Source organism: Patiria miniata, unplaced genomic scaffold (genome assembly GCF_015706575.1).
Source record: "Patiria miniata isolate m_02_andy unplaced genomic scaffold, ASM1570657v1 HiC_scaffold_24, whole genome shotgun sequence".
In the NCBI taxonomy this organism is placed as follows: domain Eukaryota; kingdom Metazoa; phylum Echinodermata; class Asteroidea; order Valvatida; family Asterinidae; genus Patiria; species Patiria miniata.
In genome coordinates this window covers 9,182,534-9,207,528 of record NW_024037063.1, presented here as the reverse complement: position 1 = coordinate 9,207,528, position 24,995 = coordinate 9,182,534, and the positions used below count along the sequence as shown (strand labels likewise).

The window sequence follows — 24,995 nt, the reverse complement described above, 5'->3', positions numbered from 1 at the left end:
CATCCTTACATCATACTACAGCTGGCCATAGACCTTTCAAAAATAGCTCCAAAAGCAATATCTAACTTTGACAGCATGGAAATATTTATTTCATTAAACTTTAATATTATAGAGACATCCGGTATGTGGATTTGTTGAACTCCTAAATCCTAAGGTACTTCTACAACAATGTTGTTATTCAGTGATGATTTTCGTCTTGCTTGAGTTAGTAGAAAGGATAATATGAATATTCCAAGATAAGAATGATAATAACATCATTTCGAGGTTAAGCTTGGCTTCTAAATATTTGATTTCAAAACAATAACTCAATGGATATATATAGTATAATATATTTCTGCACGTACAGGCAAACAATCCTTACAGCATACTACAGCTGGTCATTGACCTTTCTAAAACAGCTTCAAAAACCACATCCAATTCACATTTAAACAACATTAGGCCTAGATATTAATTTCTGTCGTCATGATATATAGAAGCAAATCACAAATGAGAGGAGTTACAAAACTGTTGTGCTTAAAGTACTGGGGCAGATACAATTATATACACTAAGTTGCATCAAGAAGTGAAACATTTTTTTTCAATGGAAACGATTTTAAATTGTGTTACAAAGGGATAAAACAGAGTAATAAAATATGAGCTGAAGAGAACAGAAGTCAAGAAATAATGCAGGAAATAAAAACAAAGAAATCAAACAAGTAACATAATGGACTATTACAACATCAGAGGGAGAGTCAGACAAAGTAGAAGATGAATTGACAACATCAGATAACATGTAAGTAGTATTTGAAAGAGCAGCACAAGGAACTAATGTAATAACATTGGTGAATAAGTCTTCCTTCTGCGAATGAGTGAAATAGACTATATAGATAGAAGTAGAACTTACTTCACAATATACCACTTACACATTTTACATGTTAGGATGGTAAAAAAAGGAACCTTTTGCCTAATATTCATTTGTGTGGTTAGACTGCTGACCTACAAATTGATGAAGAACCCTTCTTTTAGCAGTTGAGTGAGTTGAACTTATTTCACGTGTTTATTATACAGATTTAACACGAAATAAATTAACCGTATATATATAATGGCAAAAAATTAACATTTGGAACCTATTTATGTGCGTTGTTTGAATTTTGACTCAAAAAATCATTCCCAAGTATTTCAGTTTATGTGGCACACATTCATCTATTTTTGTTTTCAAACAAACGCAGATGAAGGAAGAGGTTTAAATTGATAATCAAAGAAATCTTTGGCATGTACCAGGTTTCCAATGATGCATCTACACGTTCTATCTAGTCATGATTTTAAATTATTTAGGAGTTGTGTGAAAGAATAACAACTTTTTGACCTGTCTTTAACCACAATGATTGTAGTTAAACAACCGTGACAAGCGGACGGGTTTTCAACACTTTCTTATGTGTCATATAGGTTGTAATAACTGTTCTTTGAAGATTAAATGTCGCTCTCATGCAAATGCCTTTTACAAGTTACTGTTATTAACTAATCCCTTTTCAAGTCTGCGATTTACCTCTCACGAAAAAAAGGATCTGCTCTTCTGTTTGATGATCTGGCCAAAACCATTTACATTTGAGTTTAGTACTCAGTCTGCACTTTATGTGCAAGCCCAAATTTTCCCACCGTCATCAGTGCATCGATGAGCTCTTTTCGCATCTTGTCCACTTCATTTCCACGCGTTTCCCTCCACTGTGACAGGATTTGGAATATTTGCTCATTGACCCCGCTAGTGTTATAGTCTTTTTTATTCGTGTCAACTTCTTCTGATTCGACTCCCAGCTCTTTGGCCAAATCCTCCCCCCTCTCTTTGCCAAAGTCTTTTGCTATCTCTTTGAAAAGGATATCACTCATCGGCTGTCTATCGGCTGTGCAGGCAAAAATAGAAGGAAAAAAAAGTTGCACATTGCAAGAATATATTCAATCAAATAGCTATCTCAGTTAAATTGACAGATGATGATTAAGCATGTCTCAACGCAGTATAATGCACCGAGGGAAGCAAACACGCATCAATAAAAGAACAAAAACTGAATACAGGTTAATTATAATTAACAAAGTTGTCCCCTTTTGAAAGAGATTCTGTTTCTGACAAGTTTCATGTCTGTTTCACATGATCAGCAAATTTACTAAAGCGGCAACACCAGCATAATCACATGAATGATTGGATCAGTACAAGAGACAAAATAATGTGGTTTAAAATAAGACGCCAGCACCACTTGTTTGTGTGTGTGTACATTGCCAATCATGTGCCCTAAAAAAATCACACAAAAAAGTATTGTAATGAACTTTTTCGGAGCAAGTTGCATGTCCTGTACTCATGTCATTTCTATATAATAACATTAAAAGCAACGACATGATGGTCAGAATTCAACATAATCATCACTTGCCTTCACTCATGGGTGTTAATCCCTCAACTTTTGGACCGGGGAGGGGGAGGAGGTGTGGGGGTGGGCCATTGGATCACCCCCGGCCACCCCTCCCCCACTTTTTGTTTGGTGGTGAGATCTGATTTTGAGTTATCTTCAAACTTTCCAAAAGTCCAAATGTATTAACTTACTTGCAGTTCTAAAAAACACTTTAAATTCACCGTTTTGATATAAGGTTAAGGGACGTATACGTTTACAAGTTTGAACAAGAAATATATATTATAAACAGCGCCCTTTTCCCCTTTCGAATTTCCATGGCCAGACAATTTTATGATTTTTGGTCATCCCTCATCGACACCCTTGCCGACAGGGTTTTACGCCACTGCCTTCACTTACCACGAGCGGAAGCTTCTTCCTCGGAGCTTTCCTGCTTGAACATGGCTTGGATTTCTTCCGTTTTGATAAGGGCTCGACAATGTTTAAACCGACAGAGAAATTCTGGCTTTTTCAAGCAATCATCCAGTGGAAGAAAGTGGGGTTCTTCAAGCTTGTTGGGACACTGGACACTGATGCAGTACTTAATTCGCTTGATCCACGTGGTTTTCAAACTCTGCAGATGCTCTTCCACAAAGTCCTTAACCTGTTGTGAAATAATTATATTTATGCTCATGTGATAATTGAAATTCCATACACAGAGAGAGGGGGAGAGAGAGGGGGAGAGAGAGGGAGTGAGACGGGGGGGGGGGGGGAGAAAGAGAGAGAGAGAGAGAGAGTGCATTGTAGTATACAATACTTACCATGCTTATACACGAAGTGGTGACTTTAACTTATGTCTTCCATACTATTTTTGACAAACTTAAACCTATATGCACTCTATCTGTACAAAAGACAAACCTCATCAAGCAAACACCTTCCATTTACAAAGGGAAAATGACATTTCTTATGCACGGTTTTCAGCATGCTTTATTCATAGTCCCCCTTCCCAGAGAAAAGCAAGGAAAACATCGATGGAACGTGAGATATTTTTTTTTTAATTTAAGACTGTCGCACACATTTGTCGGCATACTATGATGGTTATTATATATATATTTAGCATACCTCACACGTGACATCAGTTGAAGGTGGTTTGACATTTTGTGGGGCTGGAATGACTATCAGCCTCGCGACACTCACCTATAAACACAGGGAAGGTCATCGTCATTAAATACAGCAACTAAAGTAAATACTCTTGAGGATAAAGCATTGGAGTTTTACATAATGTTAGGAAGGGCACACACTTTGCTCAAAAATAAATAAATACGTTTATTTTTAATTTGTGGTTTGTGAAGGTGTTTTTTTTTATATACCAGGGGGGATGATAACAATGGCCTATAGAGTCTGTGAACGAATAGTACTGCGCTTTTGATAGCCCCAGTGGGAGAAATACATCATGTGTTTACTGGTTCATTGCCATATGGTGTGAAGTATCCCTCCCTGTGATTCCCCAACTCTCCTATAGTAACAGTTGAGGAGGTTATTGTGCTGCATTAACACTATTTATATCCACATATTAAACATTTACTATTTATATTAGACAATGTACTTACTTTGATGTATGCAAGATCTTTTCGGTGCACCATCTGCAGAACAAACTCATGATCGTGGTGTACAAAGACATTTGCTCGATCATAGAGCAGACCAGGATCTAGATCTTTTCCACCAAATGTTTGAGACCATCGCAAAGCTCGCACAACTAACCGATGGTACAAACCATCTGGAAAATAAAATATGTTCAAATAAACCACAAAGGTAAACTGACTAGATGAGGGCTGGATAGTTATTTGTTTTTCTATTTTATTCAAACATTTTAATCAACAAATGAATAACAAAATGATGTACAGTTAATCATCTGCTCTATGATACGCACTACTAATTTTACACACAACAGCCGGTATTACCAAAGTGAACCAATGTGAACTAAATTTTTTGCAATTTTTCGTGGAATTTGTGCTAAGATATATTTTCACGCATTTTTCAAAGAGTAAAAGGCATTTTCCTTTTCTGAAATTGAAACAAAGATAAAATTGTGTGTTAAAAATGGCACTGTCCTCTCATGCCATCAAATGTCGAGAAATGTCCTCTCCATTTAAGGAACAATTCAGAAATTGGGTTCTGGTGGGGGAAAGAACCTGAAGTAGCAGTATACGATTCGACATGAGGTGGGTATTGCCTGTTCATTCATTGTTATCAACGGAGTGAGTATTACGCATCAACTGATAGTGCATCAATAAAGGTGGGACGGCTTAAGGACAATGATAATTTGTCCACAAAATGGTGTTTCTCTAGGATATTACCCCAACATTGAAATCTGCAGCGTGAAGGGGGATCTTTCTGTGATGATTATTAACCCAGAATCGAAGTCCATACCATTTGCGTGGATGAGTTTCAATGTACATGTACATGTACATGTAGTATTATCTCGTCAGTCAGAAGGGCTTGAGATAATATTATCTCTTGATGCATTGGGGGTCTCTCTGTGATAATATCCGCACAGTGAAGTCAGTAGGGCTTGGGATAATATTATCTCTTGATGAAGTGCGGTCTCTCTGGGATAATATTATTCCAAGACAAATACGTTTGTGGTAGCACCATGTGAATAAATCTCTTTTCTGAGTATGTGTGGTTCTGAAAAGAACAGCAGGGCTTGGGATAATATTATCTCCTGATCTAGTGGGGGTCTCTCTGGGATAGTAGTATCCAAGCAAAGCAATGAGCAGGCCTTGGGATAATCTCCTGATGCAGTGGGGTTTCTCTGGGATAATATTATCCCAGCAGTGCAGTCCGTAGGGCTTGGGATACTATTATCTCCTGATGCAGTGGGGTCTCTCTGGGATAATATTATCCCAGCAGTGTAGTCAGTAGGGCTTGGGATAATATTATCTCCTGATGCAGTGGGGTCTCTCTGGGATAATATTATCCCAGGAATGAAGTGAGCAGGGCTTGGGATAATATTATCTCCTGATGCAGTGTGGTCACTCTGGGATAATATTATCCCAGCAATGAAGTGAGCAGGGCTTGGGATAATATTATCTCCTGATGTAGAGGGGTTTCTTTAGGATAATATTATCCCAGCAATGAAGTCAGTAGGGTCTCTGGATAATGTTATCCAGCGGTGAATTTTGTGGTGTTAATAGCTGGGTCTTTTGGGATAATATTATCCCAGCATTGTAGTCTACACTGTTAAGTGGGCTTTCTCTGAGCTATTTTTCTCTGAACTTAACATTTACATCTAAGTAGCGCAGCTCAACTAGAGATATTTGGATAGAACTTTGGATATTATCCAGAATTGTTTGTGTCCTTCCATAACAGTTAGATTCGAACTATCAGTGAAATGCAAGCTCACTGCAAAAATTGAACACTTAATACTGAGGTACTTCAAATGATATAAAATCCCGTTATTTTATTTACCCTAAGTAAATAGCCAAATACATGTATGATTGATACATTACTTATTACTAAAACTTTGTTATGAATTATCTTCAAAAATTGAACCTCAATCAGTTTTTATGGAGATTGTTTTGTGCGATGTAATACTAATGATTATTGTTCACTAAACTGTTGCTCTCAAAGGAAAAGCTGTAAAATGTCCCAACAATTTTCATACGTTAGTCTTTACATCAAATTACACCATGATGACATATTTTGTCTTTTCAAATGTCATTGATATCTATAAGGGAATAAAGGGAATAAATGTGAGGTTTAAACACTCTGTTTAACACCGGATTTGAAATCTATGTTTGTAAATAAGTAAAATTTATTCAGCCCAGCAGTTTTGGCATAAAGTAAAGTCACATTACCTTTTTTACGCTGTGACGCTATACTGATCAATTGTGCCAACAAAATACAATTCCTTGCTGCCCACTGACAAAGTTGGTGGATGACAAGTTGCATGATGACAAGTGCATCGTTTTTATCTGGAGAATAGACTATAGCCTTAACAGTTTCTGAATCCTCCAATTTCAATATGAAATGGCACACCCCCTAGGGAGTTACATGTAGGTTAAGCATAATCGACGTCGCATTTTGTTAACATGTGCCCTTTCCTATGGAAGCTTGGTGACTAGCTCGTGTCCCCACCTACCTCTCGTAGGAAATCACACGTGTAAACAAAGCATGATGTCATGAGGTGTTTGGTCTGTAGGGTTGAAACTTGCTTGCTAAGCAGGTACATGTGTATTACACGAATGTTATAGGTAACATATATGGTGAATTCATAATGGCGTCTTGACATTTGTGACAGTATTTGAAGTTTTTGAATATTTAAGCCATATTTAGTAAGCAAAGCATGACAAATGTTATTTCTGTGGTAGTATTATTAGGGCATAAGTTTGTACCGTCATAATGATGTCACAAAACGTTGATACGTCTAACGTGCTCGGTCCGGTAGTTGGATTATGTTACGTGCATGCAAGTCTGAAGTGATGTAGTAATGTTGTCATGAATTTTGTTTAGAAATTGCAACTTAAAATATTTGGTATTAAATGGCCATTGTTTAAGTCCTACATCAACCAGTATATAATCTAGAGAACAACCACTTTTGCAATGGAAAGTACATGTACATGAAATTGAACATGAGAATGACTTGTGAAATTTCATAATGCAAAAACCTTTACATCTTTTTGTCGCAATATTAATTTTATGACCAAGACAGAAATAAACTACTTGGTCTTCAGGCAAACTTGTTAAGATAAAAAAAAAACTTGAAATTTACCAGGTTTTCTCAAACAAAAAATGCCCTTTTTACATATATTTTTAAATGTCATGTACAAAATGAGAGACCGTAACACAAATGTCAATATTCAACCTTTGTCAGATTTTTTTATGCTATTGTATAATTTTGATATTTTTATAGGGAAATAAAATGCTGAGCTGTTCTTATACAGTGACATCTGAATTGTTTTGTATCCATCTGTGCACTGCTACATATACTTAAACATCTTTAACCCAATGATAATTATATTCTTGTTAACATGTAGGATTTTACAGCTTTTCTAAATACCTAGATGCGCCAAACACGTTAAAAGCTGATGCCATGCAGCCGTAGTAATGTGTGTCTGACCGACCATGCGCTTAAATGTGTACATGTAGGCATGTACATATGCACTTGACTGAAATGGAAACCAGTGAAATTTGGTGAGGATAATCCCAACGTTTTTTTGATAATAGGAGGTCAGATATGAATAACTGCTAAATACTGCATTTACAAAAAAATGATGCCATTAGACTGATACAAATGCCAATTTGTGTCATGATCCCTTCTTTATTTGAATAATTGAATTGTATGAAGTTTAATCTCGAATTGAATCATGAGGCTTATCTGTGAAAGAACTCACAAGGTGTAGTGGTTTACTGTAAGTGTCAACTTGATGATATAACTATGGACCGACAGACCCTACTTCCTGGAGAGATAACATCCCAAGCAGTACTAACTGTACTGAAAAAAAAACCACTGCATCGAGAGATAATATTATCCTAAGCCCTACGGACTTCATTGCTGGGATAATATTATCCCAGAGAAACCCCACTGCATCACGAGATAATATTATCCCAAGCCCTGCTGACTTCATTGCTGTGATAATATTATCCCAAGCCCTACTGACTTCACTGCTGGGATAATATTATCCAAGAGAGACCCCACTGCATCAAGAGATAATATTATCCCAAGCCCTGCTCACTTCATTGGTGGGATAATATTATCCCAGAGAAACCCCACTGCATCACGAGATAATATTATCCCAAGCCCTACTGACTTCACTGCTGGGATAATGTTATCCCAGAGAGACCCCACTGCATCAAGAGATAATATTATCCCAAGCCCTACGGACTTCCATGCTGGGATAATATTATCCCAGAGGAACAACACTGCATCACGAGATAATATTATCCCAAGCCCTGCTGACTTTATTGCTGGGATATTATCCAAGAGGAATACCACTGCATCACGAGATAATATTACCCCAAGCCCTGCTCATGAGTTCATTGCTGGGATAATATTATCCAAGAGAAACCCCACTTCCTCAAGAGATAATATTATCCCAAGCCCTACTGACTTCACTACGCGGATAATATTATCCCAGAGAGACCCCACTGTATCAAGAGATAATATTATCCCAAGCCCTGCTCACCTCATTGCTGGGATAATATTATCCCAGAGAGACCCCGCTTCATAAAGAGATAATATTATCCCAATCACTACTGACTTCACTGCTGGGATAATATTATCCCAGAGAGACCCCACTGCATGAAAAGATAATATTATCCCAAGCCCTACTGACTCCATTGCTGGGATAATATTATCTCAGAGAGACCCCACTTCAGCAAGAGAGAAAATTATCCTAAGTCCTAAGCCCTACCGACTTCACTGTGCGGATAATATTATCCCAGAGAGACACTACTTCACAGATATATATTATTATCCCAAGTCGTACTGACTTGAAGCACTACCAGTTGATGCGTAATACTCACTCCATTGATAACAATGAATGGACAGGTAATACCCATCTCATGTCGGATCGTCTACTGCTACTTCAGGTTTCTTCCCCCCACCAGAACTCCGTTTCTGAATTGTTCCTTAAATGGAGAGGACATTTCTCGACATTTGATGACATAAGGTGAGGAGAGGACATTTCTCGGCAATTGATGACATATGAGGACAGTGCCATTTTTAACACAAAGTTTCATATCCGTTTCAATGTCAGAGAAGTAAAAATGACTGTCACTATTTTGAAAAAGCACGGAAAAATTATCTAAGAACAAATTACACGATTAAATGCAAAAAACAGAGTTCACATTGGTTCACTTTGGTAATACTTGCTGTTACACAACAAAAATGATAAATCCGTTACATTCATATGACGAAGCTGGAGTTTCTGCTCAAAAAAATGATAAGGTTGGAGCACTGGCCATATTTAAAACGGCTCACTGTCCGTTTACCTATGTTGTTCAGAGTTTTTAAAGACCGGTAGCTATTATGGGTTTCACCCAGCCCGAAAGGAATATTCTCCACGGACAGAGTGTTCGATCTACCATATTCCGGCGCAGCTATCTTTGCAATTTCGTTCCAAAGGGGCTTAACCGTTTTACATGACCAGAAAAAGTGTTAAATGTAATCTATTGTATCATGGCAAAATGTACAAATATCTGAATCGCGTTTCTTTCTTTGTAAAGCCAGACTTGCGTGGGGTAACAATTTTGCATGATTTTCCAATTAATACAAAATTTGATAGTTCTGTTGGTAGAGAGCCGGAACGGCAAACTGGAGTTTGTACAGGTTCAAACCCAGCGCGTCAGTTTCTTCGTTCAACGTTAAATAAAAACACACAAAAAGAACCAAGAAAAAGGACTGGCTCATCAAAGATGGAAGGACCTAAAAAAAAAAACCCATAGTTTGTGTTAGGCATACCAGTGTGAATGACGAAAAAAACGCGTTCTAGTTAACAAACAGTCACGCCCGGAAAGGGTGTTTCTTAATTGTGTGTATACTACCGTTTTGTGCCGTCAAAATAAGTGACACTGGTCTGATGTACACAAATTACAATTAATATCTACTGTTTAAAGGCATGCCAGCCGTTACTTACCAGGCAGGAATCCTTTGAAGTCCACAAAGAACACACTTGTGTTCTTATTCTCAACGGTTTCATGTTGAAGTGAGCTTGTCCGACGCTGCAACATTGAAGGCACATAGTAAGATGCATTTGCAGAACAAGGTTGGGCATGTTGTGCGGCGGCAGTGGATGAAACAGGGCTTCCGTGCTCTTCCTCCGACGGCTACAGTGGAAATATTTATACATTACAGTAGTAAAATGCTACCTGAAATACTTTTTTGGGCTTCTGAAATGCTTAAAGACGTCATCTACAGTTTGTCAACCTATAGGAATATCAGTGAATTTCAAAGAGTGGCTTCAGGCTATGGTTTGGGACACATTTTTATGTACTCACAGATTTTACGCACTTTCTGCCACAAAATATAGCGAAATTGTGAATAATTTGTTTTCACTATTTATAAAACAAGATAACTGGTTTTTCAATTTCGGGCAGGCCACTGCCTCAGGTCACCGTTTGATTAATTTACCTTGTGCCTGCATCAATGTGTTCAACATGTACCGTATATTTTAAGTTCTCTGGTCGAACTATAGCAAAGTTTCATCACCGAACTAAGCTGGTCCTGTATCCCTGCTTTACATTTAGTCTGGTTCCCTGACCCCATTGTCCTTTGGACTTCAAATATGGGGACAGGTAGCTAGTAGTGAATCCAGAATACACTAGCGGCTTTCAGCCGAATGTATGCAAATTATATGCATGGCGTGTATATGTCTGAATCCTGCCTCCTGTATTCAAAATCACAACGGTAATGTTTGCGCGCAACCAGACCAGCCTGGTGCAAAATGGCAACAGGCCACGAATATACAATTTAAGAGGCTATGAGTTTCGCTTTTTGCTGAATTCGAAAGTGTCTCTGCCAACTATCAATTTAGAGACGGGCATAACTGTTCAGCATTTAAAACCTATTCAGTTCAAATGCTTGAAAATTGCTTTCATGGAGACACTGGCAGTTTTGCGTACTTTGTGTCGTAAGACAAGAGTCAGTTTTTATGACCGTGTGTTCAACTAATGTCCATGCACAAAGTTGAACACTGATTGCTGCGCAATCATGCTGCACGCGCAAACAGAGCTGATCCAATCAATGGCTGTAAATGGAAGCTAGCTACCGGTCCCCATATTGTTTGGGGGGGGGGGGTGGAGAAAACAGTCTACTTTAAACTGTGACAGCAGGGCTATTTTTAGAACTAGACTTGTGACTTACATTGGTTGGGTGTTGTCCTGGTCCATTGGACCAGTCCAACCATTGCAACTAGTGTATGTTCAATGTAAGGGTACGTCCAAAGGACTACAGATGTATCTCATGTAATGATCTCTCGAAAAATTGGCTCTCGTAATAAGAACGTAATTACGTCTGCGTTATTACTTCGCTATATGACTGACAATGGCTAAAGCAACTCCCATGTATCGAAACATGTACTGCCAGTCCGTATTTTTTTCGCTGAATTCACTGTCATCGATTCTGTTTACACCTGATGCATTCTAAATTTGAACTGTGAATGCAAACAAGACGTACCTTATCCAATCGCTCACAGAGTAGGTCAAACATGTCCATCAGGTCCAGAAGGGCAGTTTTGTGCTCAAAGATGTCTTGCCACATGTGGTCGATAAGCGAATCATCCAATATGCCATTGTTTTTCAGTCGACCCCAAGAATTGGCATATTCTTTGCTCTCAATTGAAAAAAATATTGATTTCGATTTATTCAGATGATGAACTAATCAGTAATTTAGGGTTTTGAGGAAACAATAGGGCCTGTTCTTACGAGGAAAGTTAAAACAAAAAGAGTTTCACATTTTGATTTTTATAAGTTTTTATTTATCGACTCGTTGTACGTTTGTAATTCTCAGCAACTTTGAAATAGACGTATTAATGAATGATTGAAATAACCAGCTTGCTGCAGAGCGGAGAAGAGGGCCTGCTGAAAGCAGAGATCTTCTTTCGTCTGCTACGTGTAACACCGAATAAGCCACTAACATATCAGTCTCTACAGCCACACTGGACGCCGCAGAAACTAGAACTCCGAATGTAAAAAGCATTTCCCATCACGAATAAAATCTGCCTATACTGTTATGTACAAGTTTTCCATCCCAAAACTGTTTTGTTCTTTATCCCATCACTGTGACCTTGACCTTATACATTTTAATGACAAACCTTCTTATTCTTGGTGTATACCTTGTATACCAAGGTCTTCTAATGCCTAACAGGCTTACCTGTTTTCTTGGATGTTTAACAGTGAGGATCTTCTTGAAGGCATCGATCAGCCATTGTGGCTTGAGAATGACCACGTCTTTCAGCGCCTGACTTTCACCATCCCCTCCAAAGTATATTATGTGGCCCAGATCGTGATAGAACTTCAGCATCGTCAGCAGTTCAGTTTCATCTTCAATCTCAAAGCCATCCATTACCTAGAATCACAATGAAGACACTGAATTACAACGTCGTCCCCAGGATGTCGAGCCGTACGCGCCCACCACTACCTGCTCTCTCACCCTGGTATTGGATCATTTGCATGTGCAAGATATTTTAACAATATATGCAAATGAGGAATAGTCTGGTGCCTGCATGTGCGTTACATTAGCGTTTGTCTTTGTATGCGGTGTCTAGGGTAACAACAGCATCTGTATCTGTATCTGTATCATTATAGTCGGTAAAGCATCCCATGGGAAACATCACACCAACTGAGAGAGAAAACAATGAGAAGAGATTACAGTTTTAGAGGTGGGAAGAAAAGCCCAGAAGATATTATGGGGAAAACCAACGGAATCAGGCAGGGACTGAAAACCCAATCCACATATTGACCCAGGCTGGATTCGAACCCGGAAGGCGAGGAAAGTAACGCTACGCCAACCTGACCCCCAATCAATTCGTCGCGCCGAAACACTATTTTTGTAGTACTAATGTACTAATGTTACAATCTGGCCCACCATTATGCAGTATCACATTTCATATTTAAAAGAGCAAACTTGAAAGGAGATGAGTATTTTTGAGAAGGCGCAGACGAATGATCGTGAAAACACGTAATGCACTTTGGCGATTAAAAACACCAGCTACACGATATAAATCCATTATTAGCAAATTGCGGTATCCAATCAGGATACAGGAAGGAAGTTTCCTATCCAGGGCTTACTATTGGAAACGAAGGGTTTGAAATAAAGTAAGCACTGGGGACTGAATTACTCTTTGTCTATCCCATTGTTCCCACATCAACCCCCAGCTGCAGGATCAAATTGTAAAATCAAATGAATCATATATACACACGTAGTAGCATGATGCAGAAATACCAAAAGCCATGATGCCATGCGTTTCCTTTTTTCATGCTATGCATTCGGGTCTCCAGAAAAAAAACTGAACATTACCGCTCACATGTGCTTTTCTAATAACTTATTTTTTTTAAACCTCATTTTGTTTGTCCTTTCATATACGGTGTTGGCTGATTTTCATCTATACCTTCCGGAGTGGAATGAGCCAGATAGCCAAAATTTACCAAATTCAAGGGAAATAATTTTGCACTTCTTATGTGATGACCGTGTTGCATATGCTACAACACGTGCTATAAAGCAGATATAATAGAAATAAAAAAAAAGTTTTAATTTATTTTCAGTCAACTATAAAAATCCGATCAACATCCATACCACACCCCCACTTTACTTATTTACATGTATAACACACATTAAATGGGTACTATGAAGGCTTGAGTACCAGTAAAGCCAGACCTCACTGGAAGTCTTGGAGCTCCCTCTATTGTTGGGGAACTGGGGGACCAGTGGCATAGAACATTTTGCTGACGGGGTGATCACGAACACTCTCCGTGCTGGAAGTTGGCCAGTATTATTTTCTGGTCATTCGGCCGCCGTAAAAGGAGTGGGTAGGGTGGGGGAGGCACCATTCCCCGCTTAATATGCACCTTGGGGTCTGAGTGCATATTTTAAGCTCCAACCACCAGCTTTAAAAAATTAGGGCAGGCTCCTGAGTCAGCCACTTCCTAGACTGCATCTGATTAACTTGGGTACCGCGTGCAATTATACATGAAACTACGGATCCAGTTCCCAAGCATGATATGAATGTTACTGTTGGCCAGAGGCAAGTAAATTGGAACACAGTTTAACATCCTATTGGTGCATGTACATGTTCAATTTTGTTCATTGACCAATGAAAGAGTTCAGTTCACATAAGAAGTACATATATGTGCTAAAGCTACACAACATAACAAGTTGGTACCTGCTTCAGTGTCATAACAGGTTTTCCACCACTTATGTTTGCCTTCTCATCGTCAAAGGTCAGCCAGTTCAAAGGGATTCTCTCTTTCATGTAAGGCTCTTTCATTGCTATGCTCTCTATGTGGTTGCGTAGTTTTTCAATCTGTTCAAGATATCAAAATAAAACAAATGTTTACGCCATCTCTAAGGTAATAGATTTAGCCTGAGGATGCCGTTTCTTCATTAAAAATGCTAGTGTAAATCCAAAGTTATGTTTGAATAACGGCAAAGCCAAGAAGCCCATTTTGTGCCACTTTCTGTAAAGCAGTTAAAATAAGTATAGGCCTAGTCTAAAACCAAATCACTTAACTGTTCGTGATTTTAACATTTTTAAGCAGAGTGTGCAATATTATACATATATTGAGTGGCTCAGCGTGAAATCGGAAGAATGTTAACGCAAGGTAAAATCTGGACTTTTCCATTTCCCTAGGCGAAGCTGAGTGAACTGGGAAAGTCCAGATTTCACCAAACGATAATATTCCTCCCATTTCACAATTTAAAGCCACTCAATATTTGTTTTATATAATTGACTTATAGTTCCTTGTCATTTGATTTATTTCAACTTTTTTTTTTCAATACAAAACTGGAAAAAAAATGTATTTCCCTTTTTTAAACCACCCCTTCACGAAAATGTTTAAACACAACGCTGTAGCGCTGGCTCTTTGGAACAATACGCGCTACGCGCAACGCTGAACGCGCACACCAGCATGCATTTGCACACAAATACCGCGTCATGATCCTAACTGTTGAATAGTATTTCCCATTCCCCATGGGCGGATAGTACTTTTTGAGCCGCGGCATGAATGGAAGCAATGACGAATGCCACGTGACGTGAGTTCCACCAATCAAATGACAAGGATCTGTATGTCGATTATATAATTATATAATTATAATTTAATATAACTAACATACAGATCCTAGTCATTTGATTGGTGGGACTCACATCACGTGACATTCGTTATTGCTCCCATTGACGCCGCGGCTCAAAAAGTACTATCCGCCCATAGGGAATGGAAAATACTATTTAACAGTTAGGATCACGACGCGGTATTTGTGTGCAATCATTATACCTGATACATATTCATGATCGAGGGCCGAACTCACACTGGTCAATTCACCATCACGTGCCAGATGTTATTTTTGCTGTTTACCAAGCGCGTGCGCGAGGATTCACGCACATGGTAAATACGCATGCGTAGTAGACTGTCGCACGGGTTACCCATGCGACTGTCTACTACGCATGCGCTTTACGAATTAATCTTGGAACTGTCGCACGGGTGTAGTACGCACGCGCGAACACTGCCCAAACGAGCTACACACGTACGAAGAGATGCTTGCACGGCGCGTTATTTTCCCGAACTAGAGAATATTTATGGACAAAAGAGATGCATCATGTATTTATAGTGCACTGTATTGTAAACGAACTGAACCAGTGAATTTGAGCAATACGATTCATTTGGTGAACTGGCCAAGTTTTCAAAAAAATACAACACAATGAATACTGAATATGTATGAGGTATAGTAAAACAAATATAACATTTCGGGTGGACAGCCGATATTAGCTCCCCTCGGTATTGGAAGTTGACAAACTAGTTCCCTCAGCTTCGCCTCGGGAACTAGTTTGTCAACTTCCAAAACCTCGGGGAGCGAATATCGACTGTCCACCCTCAAGCCATGTCATATTTGTTTAATGCATGCTGGTGTGCGGGTTCAGCGTTGCGCGTAGCGCGTATTGTTCTAAAGAGCCAGCGCTGAAGGGGTGGTTTGGAAGAGAGAAATACATTTTCCCTCAGTTTTCTTGTGTTCAGATATATCAAATGACAAGGATATATATGTCAGTTATACAAAACAAATATTGAGTGGCTTTAAATTGTGAAATGGGAGGAATATTATGGCTCGGTAAAATCTAGACTTTTCCAGTTCACTCGGCTTCGCCTCGTTAAATGGAAAAGTCCAGATTTTACCTTGCGATAATATTCCTCCCATTCCACGCTGAGCCACTCAATATTTGAATACTATTTAATTGAACTCTTTCATTGAAGTTTTAAAGAAGTGAACCTGTCTTTACTATGAAATTGTTTCAACATAAGAACAAAACCCTAAATACTTGTTGTGTGAATGGAATGTTTGTCTTAAACCAATATAGGGATAATCTTATCAAAAGAGCCATATACATTTAATTGTCTGATCTTTGAAGCAATCGCTTCCTAAAAGTGGCATAGATTTTTGTTTTGGCTTGACGGTTATTCAAAGATATCTCTGAATTTACAAAAGCAGTCTTAATTAAACAAACGGTATTCTAAGGCTAAATCTGCAACCTTGAAGGTTATGTAAATATTTGCAGTAAATTCTGATTGAAAATTTGTTAAGAATGGCGGGGTTTACATGCACCATTATTTTCAGGACACCATGTACAATAATATGGTGCTCATTATCTGAGCACTTCATACCAGTCTCAAAGCGCTTTGCACTATAAAAAGATGTGTCATGTGACATATACCCATTAAGTGTTTACTTAAAGGAATATTCAATTGGCCACTATAATCTTAGAATCTGTTCTCAATGCAGAAATAAACATTCCCTTAAATCTCTTCTTTTTAGGGGGGGGGGGAGGGGGCTAATCTATAGTCATTGGCTAATCTATAGTCATTAAGGCAAGGGTTGTTGGAAAAAAGCTTGAGCTCAGGTGTTAGTCCCGGCTTAGTCAAAGATCTGATAATTCACATTAAAACAAATTATTTTCTTATACACGTATCCCGATTTTTTCAGCTAAGCATGTTTAAAAAAAGGCATAAAAGTACCTTCACGTTGTCTTCCAGGGAGTTCTCTACTGCGTAGAATTCAGAAACCACATATCTGTTGTACGGCTTGTCATGGATCTCAAGTCGTATCCGTGTAAATATCTCATCTATCTACGCTCGGAAAAAAGACGGGAGCAAAGGTCAAAAGAGATGGTCTTCCTGAACAATTTTGCACATTCAAATATTTAGCAGTTCCTCATTGACCCATTGGTTAAGCAGAAGTCTTTTGATTTAGAAAGTGCGAACAATAACTGGAAATATTTACTGGTATATCTCTTCTACTGATATATCTCCTCCTTAAAAAAAGAGGGAAAAAACACAGTACCTCAAGTACGCACTTGAGGCGGCCCTGAAGTACACTCTGTGATTTTTGTATAGACTCAACTTCTCATGCCATAAAATAAACAGAAAGTTGGGACTCACCAAGGCCTTACGTTCATTGTCTGGCAAATCATCCCCGCCAACACTGTTTCTGTTTGTACCAACTATGAAGATTGGTGGGGATTTCTGTACGTCTTGTGAGGAGTTTTCCTTGGTGTAGGTGAAAATCGACTGCATCCAGAAATCTAGATACTGAATCGGGGTTGTCCTATATGATGTGATGGAACCGCCGCTCCCCTGGTGATATCATACAAAGGTGTTATCTTAGATACAGTTACGGACAGGAAAGTTAATACTCTTGGCTAGAACTTATTTAGAGACCACACCGGTGTAGCTCAAGCTACCAAGTGTACCCATCCTCGGAAGCATGAACTGGAACGATGTATGACTTGCTGGCTTGAATTATGGGTGAATAAGCAATACTAAAACTTGCACGTCTGTGTGAATCAAGAATCTGGGATGGGGTGTGACTAGTATATGGTTTGAGCAAGGAGGAATAGTAACTGTTGAGTCATGCATTGAATTTATATTCTACATTTCCCCAGGTTGCTATTTGTTTTAAGGACACTGTACATTTAATCTGCTGGTCTGTTTTATCATACCAACATGTAATGATAATGTGGAGTGTTGTGGTGTAATATGGTTACGGTGTTCAAATCATGTGCCGTGGTACATGGGTTCGAACCCTGACGGGGAACGTGGTGCTTGTTTTCTACGACTGCCTTTCTCCACCTAGGTGTATACATGGGTATCAGCTGCTGCAGAAAAATTATGTCATTCCTGATGAACAGGGAGGATAATTATCGTGTAGCGCTTTGACACCTTAGGTATAAGGTGCAAAACATTATTATATACCAACATGTACATGTAATAACATTCATGCTGCATGAACTTGTACATGTATAGTGATATCTGGCAATCATTTTCAAGGTATTTTAAGGATAAGTGAAACAGCCTAAATAGAATTATACCTATTAATTCTACAATTAAGTTTAAAAATATTGTGAAATTTTGTGGAAACTATGTACATGTAGTTGTTCTTAACTGCAATCAACATGATGACCAAATTGGCAGGAAATCAATCAGTCCATATAAAAGTATGTTTTCTTTTAGTATAAAAAACAAAGCACCAGTAGGCCAAATAGTGGATGGCAGAGAAATATGAGCACATATAATTAATCTGACACACATGGTTTGTTCTGGATATATATCGTTACGAAAGGTGTTCGTTTGTTGCCTTTTAATTAATTTAGATCACTACAGATAAAATTATTGCTTTGAAACTAAGTTTCGATATGTATCTCGTTCCAAGCAAGACAATTTGTGCTTACATCTTTACATCTTACCTGATCCTGGACTGGCATTGGTTCGTCAAGATCGTGACAGAGGTTGAAAACAACCAGGTAGATCGCCCGAGAAGACAGGAATGTCTACAAGAACATTAAATGTACTTAAATGCATGTATATACAAACAAAATGAAAGTTGAAAAGAACATTTAGAAATGCACATTTACAAACACTGATGACTTATAGTTTTAGAGGGGTACCTTAAAAAGATCAATAAGGAAAGTGTTCTGGTTATCCCCCCGTACACGTATACGTTATTTCCAGTTTGCAGTGTTGTAGTACTCGTACTCGTTACTCGTACTCGAGTACTACTCGAGTACTTTTTATGAAGTATTCGTACTCGTACTCGTACTCGAATGTCAAAGTATTCATACTCGAAATGACGGTACTCGTACTCGGGCAGCAAAGTACTCGTACTCGACATGTCAACATTGTACTCGATCATTAAAGTACTCGTACTTGAATAGCACTACTCGGCCGGGGACTAATGTTATAGCTTCACTTACCATGGCCTTATTTTATCGATACTTTCAGTTTGAAATGGTTGATTGGCTTGTGGAGAAATCGAGACTTCCTAATTTTTCTCTGTGCAAGTCCGGACAAACACATTTAACAGCTAGCCGTGAGTGGGGTCTATATCGTTCTGACTGGGCCTGGGCCAATTACGCACAATGAACCATTTGCTGTATGGCCGTATTCGGAAATGCGAGTACTCGTACTCGTACTCGTACTCGGAAGTACCAGTACAAGTACTCGTACTCGTACTCGTACTTGGAAGTACACGTGCACGTACTCAGAGACCCGTTCTTGTACTCGGAGGTACAAGTACTCGTACTTGTACTCGTACTCGGCAACCTAAGTACTCGGCAGTACTCGGTACTCGGAAAGAAGAACTCGACTACAACAATGCCAGTTTGAATAATTAAAATGTGCAAAATAAGTAGTGATTTAGTTCAGAGAGGATAAATGTTCATCATGATGTGAAAAACCTCTGAAAATATAGATATCATAATGAATGAACAACACATAACGTCCAGTTTGATGACGTGGGTATCCTTATTCTTTTGATATTAATACAGTCATTAAAAAAGGCACGGGTCAAATGGTGAATAATGGTGAGTAAAGAAGAATAATTAAAGGTCACTTGCGGTTGTCAAAGGAATATTTAAAGCAGTTTAAACAAAATAACGAATGAATTTTTACATGTAAGCAAGTTCAACTGTATGTGATGTGACGTAAGATGGCGCCATTTCGGGTGATGACATCATATGACTTTTTTGTGTTAGACAATCCTAACTAAACATTTCCATAACTCATTTGTCTATAGCAAAATGCTTCAAGTTATATTCCATTTTCATTGCACTTTCGGCAACACCGAAAGTGAAGGTCAAGTGGTTTTGTGCCTTGGAATCAGTGGTGTTACCAAACCACCATCTACTAACTCAAGAAAAATGAACACGAAACTCTATTTAGTCCAAAAGGGATAGTTAAAACTATTTTGTCAATGTTTTCTTTTAAACGGTTTGTAATTTGATGACGTCACAAAATTGACAGCATTATCACCACGTGAACCGTTTGGAGAAAAAAATCATGATTTGCTATAATTTGAGGCTCATTTCTATATTTTGAACTCTCCTAACTTTGACCTTCCGGTTACTCAGGAAGGTAAGGTCAAAAGTATGAATATGAATATTCATTTAGTTAATTAGTTACAATCGAACAAAAAGTGTCACTTTTTCAGATAAAATCGCTTGTAATTCGATACCTGATGACTTCTTCACGACGTCCAAGTCATATGCGCATCTCAGGATTTGGTTTGATCTTTAGTCAAAGTTACATGTTTATATCATGTGGCCTACCGTTTAAAAGTCGCGGAATTTACCTATCATCCATGAAAAACAAGGGAGGTTTGTTTACAAACACAAATGTCCCGCAACCGTGGCTGTTCCAATGACATAACACCACTCTTTTAACATCAACTTATGTACCTTGGTCACATGGAAAGTTCATTGACGGCATTAGTGCCTTCAGTAGGTTCTATATGAATTAATCCCTAATCCCTATGATCTCAGAATAAATACAAGATGTCTATTGTTTTAGCCACTGTGACCTTGACCTTTCGACCCCCAATGCGATAGGCCTATTTGGATTACCAAGAACGATCCACAAACCAAATTTTAAGTTCACATGTAAAGTATTTCTCAAGTTATCGCGCTGACAATATTTCTTTTGTTTTAGCCACTGTGACTTTGACCCTTGACCTTGTGGCCCCAAATGCGATATGCTTGTTAGGATTGCCAAGAACGATCCACGAACCAAATTTGAAGTTCATATGTAAAGAATTTCTCAAGTTATCGCGCTTACAAAAATTTCTATTGTTTCAGCCACTGCGACCTTGACCCTTGACCTTTCGGCCCCAAATGCGATAGGCTTCTTAGGATTACCAAGAACAATACACAAACCAAATTTGAAGTTCATATGTAAAATATTTCTCAAGTTATCGCGCTGACAAAATTTCTTTTGTTTTAGCCACTGTGACCTTGGCCTTTTAGCCCCAAATGCAATAGGCTTGTTAGGATTGCCAAGGACAATCCACAAACCAAATATGAAATTCATATGTAAAGTATTTCTCAAGTTATCGCGCTGACAAAATTTCTATTGTTTTAGCCACTGTGACCTTGGCCCTTGACCTTTTGGCCCCAAATGTTATAGGTTTCTTACGATTACTAAGGACAATCCACAAACCAAATTTGAAGTTCATGTGTAAAGTATATCTCAAGTTATCACGCTGACAACATTTCTTTTGTTTTAGCCACTGTGACCTTGACCCTTGACCCTTGACCCTTCGGCCCCAAATGCAAAAGGCTTCTTAGAATTGCCAAGGACAATCCACAAACCGAATTTAAAGTTCATATGTAGAGTATTTCTCAAGTTATCGAGCTGACAAAATGTCTATTGTTTTAGCCACTGTGACCTTGACCCTTGACCTTTCGGCCCCAAATGCAATAGGTTTCTTACTATTACTAAGGACAATCCACAAACCAAATTTGAAGTTCATGTGTAAAGTATATCTCAAGTTATCATGCTGACAACATTTCTTTTGTTTTAGCCACTTTGACTTTGACCCTTGACCCTTCGGCCCCAAATGCAACAGGCTTCTTAGAATTGCCAAGGACAATCTATAAACCAAATTTGAAGTTCATATGTAAAGTATTTCTCAAGTTATCGCGCTGACAAGATTTATCCGGACACACCCACGCACACACACCCCGACTTGTTTCACATACCTAGTGTGGACTTTCCTTTCTTTTCGTGTAGTTAAGGAACACCAGTGGAAAAACTCATTTTTCTCAAACTGTGAAAACTCTTACAACCCAATTTTTTTTCAATGATTCCCTTTAGTGTTTCTCTTCATTCTGCTACAGATAAACCTAACCCAAAAATGCCTCTAAACCTGTTTTCCAGAAATGGGGAAACACTGTGTGGACGTGGGCAAGTCCACACTTCGTCGCTGCTACCTACATTATGTGGACGTCTTTTGTTCGGAAGTCCACACTGCGTATGTAAGACAAGCTCACACAGTCTTTTTTTACTATACGCCTGAGGACAACCTATTGTGTTTCCCTTTGTCCCTCTAATATAACACTTTCCCATAGACTAAGCACATAACCGTACGATTGAGGACCGGTTTTAACAATAGGCACCGTCGTCCGAGGGTCAAAGGCCCCTTTGTGCTCCTTTTGTTGTCTGTCCTCGAGCGTAATACAATACAAAACACCCACACACACACACACACCCACACACCCAGACTTACATTACATACCTAGTGTGGACATTGCTTTGTTTTCGTGTAGTTAAGAAAACTCGGTACAAAAAATAACTTTACTTAAACTGTGAAAACTCTTTTAACCCTATTTTTTTTTATGATTCCCTATAGTGTTTCTCTTCATTCTGCTACAGATAAACCTAACCCAAAAATGCCTCTAAACCTGTTTTCCAGAAAGGGCAAAACCTTATGTGGACACGGCTTAGTCCACATAAGGTTAACACAACCTGCATTATGTGGACCTCTTTTGTTCACAAGTCCACATAGGGTATGTAACACAAACTCACACGTCCACACACACGGAAGGACAAGGCGGAAACAGTATGCCCCTTCGGTTTCGCCGCGGGGCATAAAAAAGAGAAATAAAGAAAAACTCCTAACAATTTTTGTTGTTGTAAAGACATGAGATTGTTTAGACAGCCACCCCTATTTTCAAATTGAAACGAAGAGTTTCAGGGTATAAAAGGATAAGGCTGTTCAATGCAAAGCGCTTTCTCGAGTCTTTTGAGTTGAGAATGAACAGGAATCGAGCAGTAAGATGGGCAAACATGGTGATATTAATAAAGTTAGCATATACGTGATCTTTGGCTGTAACACACTGAAAAACAGATTTTCAAATTTGAATTGATAATTTTCTGGCATTACAATAGTCATGATCATGAAGAGACATCGAAGGAAACAAAAAAATTATTTAATTTGAAGTTTTGAATTAAGAGCGGGACTCTCCTTATTCGGTCTAAAGCCGGTATGGAAATCCTGGTATGGAAAGAACTCTGGCTTTTAAAAGGCTGAATATCACCTCAGGCATACTAACATGCAGGTGGCATAGCAGCTGCCCCACCATACAGCACAGAATTACATGTAAATGTTTAATTCAAAACAAGCTCGAAATGATCTCGGAAGCTGCGGGCCAACGCGTTTGTGTTCATGCATGATTGTGCCATGTAATTTCTGGAAAAAAAATATTGTTTCCAGTACAAAAATCAGCTTTTTACCTTAGTGACTCGATTTTCCAGGACTGCATTAAATTGGTAGACTGGGATCTATTAACGTGGCACAACAGAGGGCCAGGGCAAGATTTGATATATACCCATTGCCAGGTCCCGGGGGACGAGGTGATTTATACCCATGCAAGGCTGTTACTGGAATGTTTGTTACCAACTAACTAACTAACTAACCAACTAACCAACCGACTGACCCACCGACCCACCGACCTACCCAGCGACCGAACAACTAACGGAGAGACACGACGACTTGTTGAGATGCTGTCCGCAGCTAAAAATAGAGCATACCTGGTGCGTTGTGTAGTACAAATCTTGGCCAGCAAAGTCCCAGATGTTGAGAGTAGGCTGTTCTGCACTCTGTTGTGTATGTACTCCCTCAGACATTACCTTTCCAATGATTTTGAATGACCTTGATACCGGTATATGCTTCCCACCTGGTGTTAATTTGATGAACAATGTTTACAAAACATCTGAACTCTCTTATTTGAATGAAATGTGAAAGCATAACAATTCTTAACATGATAATATTGCTAACCTGCTGATGATGATTGTAGTTGGTGTGTAGGGCTAGGCTGTAAAGGTTCCATGTCAATGTGCTAAACAGAAGAAGCAAAACTACTGTGTCACATTCATTGAGCAATGTGAAAGCTTTGGCGACATTAATACATACACGTGTACATAAGCCTGTGTTACAACTGATAATGTAGTAACCAACCAATAACGTCTCACCAACCGTTAATGTATCACAAAATGACCGATATTGTATCACTAACCGATAATGTACCAAAAATTGACTGATAGTGTAGTAAATTTTGTATCCGATAATGTATCACGTGTCGACGGATAATGTAACTACAAAATAAGTGTATCCAATAATGTATCACCACGGAACGGATACTGTATCAACCGATAATGCATCAAAAATCAACCGATAATGTATCAGTATTGGGAAAAGGTGGAAATATTGCAAATTAATTAAAGTCTAATAAGTGCCTTTACTATGATAAGTCCCCACTCGAGAAAGTTTATCATTACGAATTTTTTTTTTAATTGGAGACGCTCTACTTCCAAGTGGGCCTAGGCTAGTGGCGTATACAGCTTTTGATGTCAAGGGGGGGGGGGGTAACCGCACTCGCACATTCGCGCCGAAATGTGGACAAGTTCTTTTCTCCGGACACTTGGCCTCCATATGGGCTCCGTGCTGCGACACAAGAGGGCGCGTTTTACCACTACGGGACCATTGATCTCCGTATGGAGATCAATGGACGGGACACAGCATGTGCGTACTGTACTGTACTGGTTCGCGCGCAAAGTTCCACACCACTTCCAGAATGTGCCAGAATGTGGTTATTAGCAGCAGCGTCT

General features: G+C 38.9%; 1 protein-coding gene across 1 annotated transcript; it reads right to left on the bottom strand.

Annotated features, from left to right (window-relative positions):
• Positions 1-1,590: 1,590 nt before the first annotated feature.
• LOC119731898 (probable serine/threonine-protein kinase pats1) lies at positions 1,591-24,014 on the bottom strand. Its single transcript, XM_038205185.1, has 12 exons — positions 23,919-24,014; positions 18,785-18,883; positions 17,496-17,690; positions 17,073-17,183; positions 14,234-14,374; positions 12,226-12,420; positions 11,530-11,685; positions 9,992-10,181; positions 3,962-4,128; positions 3,474-3,548; positions 2,772-3,015; positions 1,591-1,877 (listed from the first exon to the last, which is right to left on the bottom strand). Exons 1-12 carry the CDS (start codon positions 24,012-24,014, stop codon positions 1,591-1,593), a joined length of 1,956 nt encoding a protein of 651 aa, XP_038061113.1.
• Between the last annotated feature and the right edge of the window lie 981 nt (positions 24,015-24,995).

Excerpts from the sequence above, each read along its gene's own strand:
- LOC119731898 (XM_038205185.1), bottom strand. The coding sequence starts at position 24,014 with ATGTCTGAGGGAGTACATACACAACAGAGTGCAGAACAGCCTACTCTC. Across the intron at positions 12,421-14,233 it reads CTGTTATGACACTGAAGCAG|GTAATGGATGGCTTTGAGAT; the intron begins GTACCAACTTGT and ends TTGTGATTCTAG. Across the intron at positions 3,016-3,473 it reads CAACTGATGTCACGTGTGAG|GTTAAGGACTTTGTGGAAGA; the intron begins GTATGCTAAATA and ends ATTTCACAACAG.